The sequence below is a fragment of the Temnothorax curvispinosus genome, unplaced genomic scaffold, assembly GCF_003070985.1.
Source record: "Temnothorax curvispinosus isolate PA1 unplaced genomic scaffold, ASM307098v1 QBEX01015410.1, whole genome shotgun sequence".
Taxonomy (NCBI): Eukaryota; Metazoa; Arthropoda; class Insecta; order Hymenoptera; family Formicidae; genus Temnothorax; species Temnothorax curvispinosus.
Window position 1 is genome coordinate 25,394 of NW_020225190.1, and position 5,202 is coordinate 30,595.

The 5,202-nt window shown below is 36.7% G+C and overlaps 1 protein-coding gene across 1 annotated transcript; it reads left to right on the plus strand.

The window, feature by feature from the left end:
- The first annotated feature begins 254 nt into the window (after positions 1–254).
- Positions 255–4,821, plus strand: LOC112465666 (venom allergen 3-like). The gene is made up of 5 exons (XM_025033319.1): positions 255–1,186; positions 1,451–1,621; positions 3,881–3,962; positions 4,039–4,153; positions 4,423–4,821. The coding sequence occupies exons 1-5, from the start codon at positions 1,058–1,060 to the stop codon at positions 4,601–4,603; spliced, it is 678 nt and encodes a 225-aa protein (XP_024889087.1). The 5' UTR covers positions 255–1,057; the 3' UTR covers positions 4,604–4,821.
- The last annotated feature ends 381 nt before the right edge of the window (positions 4,822–5,202 follow it).

A 5,202-nucleotide genomic window follows, 5' to 3' on the forward strand; every position in this document is an offset into this window, starting at 1 on the left:
GTTTTAAAATAAATGTATATATCATTGTATATATATCGTTATCCGTCATATCTCATGTACATATTGTGTTTTAATAACAATACTTTTAATAACAAACAAAACAATAATAACAAAAGTAAAGTTTTAGTGAGAAGTAATAAACGTTTAGTAATTTATGCCTTTTCAAAATTAAAAGTATCATTTCATATGCTTATAAAAATTATTAATAAAAACTTATAATGTAATCTATAGAAAGAGATATTTTAATCTAAATTCGATCTATATTAAATTATTAATTAATATTATTGCGCCCGTCCATCTCCCGTGGTGTCGGCCGATGTGAAGCGCGTCCCGGAAGATAGGTAGTTCCCTTACAACAGTTGTTGCTGTGGCGGTTGTTCTGTTCTGAATCTGTTTAACCCGTGATCAGACTACGGATTGGGATTGAGATTGGATTGAAATTTAATCAATCAGAATAAAGAAAACTAACTTCAAGTTTAGTGAACTTTGCTCTAATTTTAATCCAATCCCAATCCGTAGTCTGATCGCCGTTTGCGATTTTTAATAAAGGCGTTCTTGGGAGTTTAGCTGAAGTCTATTTTTATTCCCGGGAGTGCGCGGCGCGAACGAGTGCGTGAGTGCGCGGGTGTTGTGCGAAAGCAGCAAATGTGCAGCGAGCGCTGTTGCGCAATATAATCAATCTATATTTTAATTATTAATTAATAAAACGTACTTGTTGTATAAGAATTAATCATAAAATTATTCATAAGTTTTCCAATTTTGTAACTGACGATATCGCTCCGTAGACGAAGGTCAAAAACAGAGATTACATCTGTTCGAAACTACACGTTTCTGTCACGAACAATTGTGAAGCAGAATAAAGATAAGGAAAAATAAAGCACCCGTAAATCATGTTAAAAAGCAATACTAGAGAATTAATGACAATGATAACGTTGTCGAATGATAACACGTCGGGTATAAATTAGAATTTTCGTTTCCATTCAAAGTTGTGTTTGTTTTTGCAAGAACAGTTGTGTCTATAACCATTTAAAAAGTTAGAAAGATCGTATTGAAAATTATGGCACTAATTTTCAGCATATTATGTCTTGCTATAGTAGCGGAAAACTTTGCTGGTACATATGCGACAGATTATTGCAATTTAAAATTTTGTAAAAAAATCAAAGGTCATACAATGTGCACCTATGCAGTAAGTGAAATTATTTATGTACATGTATAATACATATAATTAAATATTACATAATTAGTACGTAAATTTTAATTCTTCTTTTCTCCTTTAAAATTTAGTTAAGTTATAATGTAGATTATTTTAGTTATTCCGGGTATTTGAAATTTTATTTTATAATACTAAAAGCTTTATAATTAAGATTGTTTAAAATTGCTCTATTAAAATGCTTTATAGTAATTTAATTTGTATTGCGCCTATAGTTATTCCTACAATATCACATTACAGTCACCAATACCGGCGACATTGTGCAGGCAATGGAGTAGTCAAGGTTTTAATGATGCTGAAAGAAAAGCCATAGTAGAAAAACACAATCAATTGAGGAAGAAAGTCGCATCGGGTGAGGAAAAGAGAGGAAAGAACGGTCCGCAACCAGCGGCAATTTTTATGCCGAATTTGGTAAGACATATAATAAATAATATATTTATTAACTCTCGCAGGCCATGCACACTTATTTTTGACATACGCGTAAGCCTGGAGTAAGTCTGGAGGGTTCCAGTCATTTTTGTTCACAAATTTCAAAAAAATTATCATATTTTAATTGCCTTTTTTCTTCAGATCGTAAATTTTCTGAAAATTATGATGATAATCTCAGAATATGTAAAAAAATAATAATAATTACAAAAAAATACGCATTAAAAAATATAAATAATATTTTCAAACGTAGTTCCAAAATATCATTGAGGTCCTTGAAACCTCCCAAGTGTGGCTTTCGAGGATTAAGATACAATAAAATATTTTCAAAGTCATGAATGCGTTATAAATGTTCGCATTCTAATTAACAAAAATAAAGTAGTTTGCATTCTAATTAACAAAAATAAAGTAGTTCTTTAACATTTTAAAGACGAACTATAAGAGTTTGTAGTTAATCCAACTTGGTTTTAATTTTGCACAAAATACAAACTCTTCTTCTCAATGTATAACTCATAATTTTATAACTTAATCGTATTTTGTATGCATCTTGAAATATAAATACATACTGATGGAAATAAAAAAAAAAACACCATGAAGGGCGGATATATTTACTATAACTAACGTACTACAATACCCATGTGCGAATTTCAAAAAGGCTCAGTGCTGGCTTGGTACTGGTGCCAGAGTTACCAGTACTGGCTGACGATTCTGGGCCAGTACAAGCTAAAATCGGGGTCATTACTGGGGCAATGTCGGAATGATAACACGGGTCCCAGTCTTGGTGCCAACTTTGGCCCGACACAGAGTACTAGTACGGGGACAACACTGATTGCCATATCACTCGCGGCGTGTTGCTTTCGTGCCGCGGTCGTTACCTCCGGCGCCGCTCGAGCAAAAAGCTTTCTAAATCCCCTCGCGGCGTGTTGCTATCGCGCGGTTGTTACCTCCGGTCCCGAGCAAAAATTTTCTAAGTTGACCCAATACATCCCCAGTACTGAGCCAACTTTCGACCGTAGATCAATATCATTTCTGGCCTTATACACGGTCAGTACTGAGACGAGACTCGCCTCGGAATATGGTTGGGAAACGATGCTCCCCGCATCGACTTCGTCGTACGTGCCCCTTTCGTGTACGTATTCCACAAACGTTTTACACATTCGTACGGACCAAGCGAAACGCGTTTGCACGTCTCGCTCGTGTCGCTCGGCTCGCCGAGCGCACCGAACCTCTTATACCTAACCGGCCGGCCGAGCGATCGGCGACGCACGGCCTTACGCACGGTCGCTTACAGGCGCCGGAGGTGAAACGCGAAGCGAGACAAATGATACCATAATTCGGGGTACTTGTAACCGAAAGGCACGAACCCGGTCGTTACCTCCGGCGCTGCTCGAGCAAAAAGCTTTCTAAGTCCCCTCGTGGCATGTTGCTTTCGTGCGGTTGTTACCTCCGGCGCCGCTCGAGCAAAAAGTTAAGTCCTCTCGCGGCGTGTTGCTTTTGCGCGGTTGTTACCTCCGGTCCCGAGCGAAAATTTTCTAAGTCGACCCAATACATCCCCAGTACTGAGCCGACTTTCGGCCGTAGATCAATATCATTTCTGGCCTTATACACGATCAATCCTGAGACGAGACTCGCCTCAGAACAGAGTATGGTTGCATGGGAGTACTGGTCACCGAGACTGGCACAATACTGATCTAGCGGTTTATCCGTATGGGGCAGTGCCACCCATCAAGTCTTGGCAGCCAATATTGTGCCACTTCTGGGCCATGCGGACAACTCTGGCAGAAGTCCGACATTCGCACATGGGTAAGGTACCCCCAATAAAGATTTCCATATGTTGTACGATCTTGTCTTTTTTATCATACATCGTGTTTGACCGTACAAATAAACACAGTGTTATCAGGTATTGTAAGGATAAAGTGTTCTTGATGTTCTTTTTTCTATTTCCACCATGTATATCTATATAAAATCTACGTTATTACCAGACAAATAATTATTAGTTTATAATTTTTGATAGAATTTTTGAAGTGTAAAATCCTGTTTATAATTTATTATATTTCATATATGCAATACATACACGGAATACAGAACAATTATGAAAATATGTACAATATGTACATACATACCTGCACATATACATTATACACAATTAGAAAAGAATGTTATCCCGAATTCTGCTAAAATTTAATTGTATTAATCCCACTATACGATTGAAAATATATTTAATTTTCACCTACAATTTCTTAGACCTGGGATAAAGAACTAGAGATAATTGCGCAAAGATGGGCCAATCAATGCTCTCGTGGTCATGACAGTTGTAGAAACGTCGGTGAGTAATAATCTATGCAATTAAATTTCTAATCGCTTATTTTGATATATTTATTGTTATAAATAATAAATCGCAGAAAGATTCTCAGTTGGACAAAATATAGCCTCATCATCAAATAAGTCTACTTTGGAAGAAATGATTCAATCATGGTACAATGAAGTAGCTAATTTTGATAGACGTTACATTTCCACGTAAGTATTTCAAATAGGTATTGAATCTTTTAATCAGACATATTTTGCACGTTTAGTTAACAAATATATATATTAAAGCATAAGGCATCTAAATTAATTTTTAAAAGTTATTTTTTTCGACCGCGTTAAAAATTTTACATGTTAAAGTACCGAAAAGATTCTTTTGTGAAGAAAAGATACTAAATTTTTGTGAAGAATAAATTCTATCAGTTTAATTCTTTAAAGCACATCCATGATATTTGATATAAAAATAATCTGTACATACATAGATACGGCCATAGTGACGAAGTGGGACATTATACTCAAATTGTCTGGGCTGACACGACGAAAATCGGATGCGGACGAATAAAGTACAAGAAACCAAATGGTTGGACTATGCATTATTTAGTTTGCAACTATGGTCCAACTGGAAATGTAATAGGCAAAAAAATATATGAAATAAAGAATTAGATTTTATCATCCTCAATAATTTAATTTGAAGGATGAAAAAAGTAGCACAACGTAAAAATAAATATATGTTTTATCAAGGCCTCATCTCTTCTCTTATACATGAATATGATGCTTTATCGAACACACTTAGTAGGTATCGGCGAAACGATGAAAATATCAATAACAAAATCTCTTGTAGAAACTTTAATATAGTTGTAAATAAAGATAGTTGCATTGAATTTTTTAGAAGAACATTCTTGTCTAAGATTTTTGCGACTATGATATAACTATTTTCAACGTTTTCCTCCAAAATGTCTCATCTGCTCGGATATACATTACTCGCACCTTCTTCCGTTTACAAACTACTCATCCCCACGGGTAGTCCAGCCTCATGCCGTGGTGATCCTGCGAGCGATCCTGTAGCTTTCAGGTGCGCGCAACGAGGAACGTCAGCGCGTATTCATCGTCTCTGAATTGCGAATGGATACGAGCGATATACCCATATATCAGAAAGTCAGCGGCGCCCTGGGTGTGCCCGTGTGGCTTCCCGGTGAGCGCGAGAACACACACTCGTCCTCGCGCGCGGGCGCGCGCACACACATGCGAGGGAACGTGAGAGA

What these genes read in the sequence shown, in the direction of transcription:
- LOC112465666 (XM_025033319.1), top strand. Translation starts at nt 1,058, where the DNA reads ATGGCACTAATTTTCAGCATATTATGTCTTGCTATAGTAGCGGAAAAC. An exon ending in ATACAATGTGCACCTATGCA is followed by an intron (nt 1,187 to 1,450) that starts GTAAGTGAAATT and finishes ATCACATTACAG; the next exon opens with TCACCAATACCGGCGACATT. An exon ending in GATAGACGTTACATTTCCAC is followed by an intron (nt 4,154 to 4,422) that starts GTAAGTATTTCA and finishes GTACATACATAG; the next exon opens with ATACGGCCATAGTGACGAAG.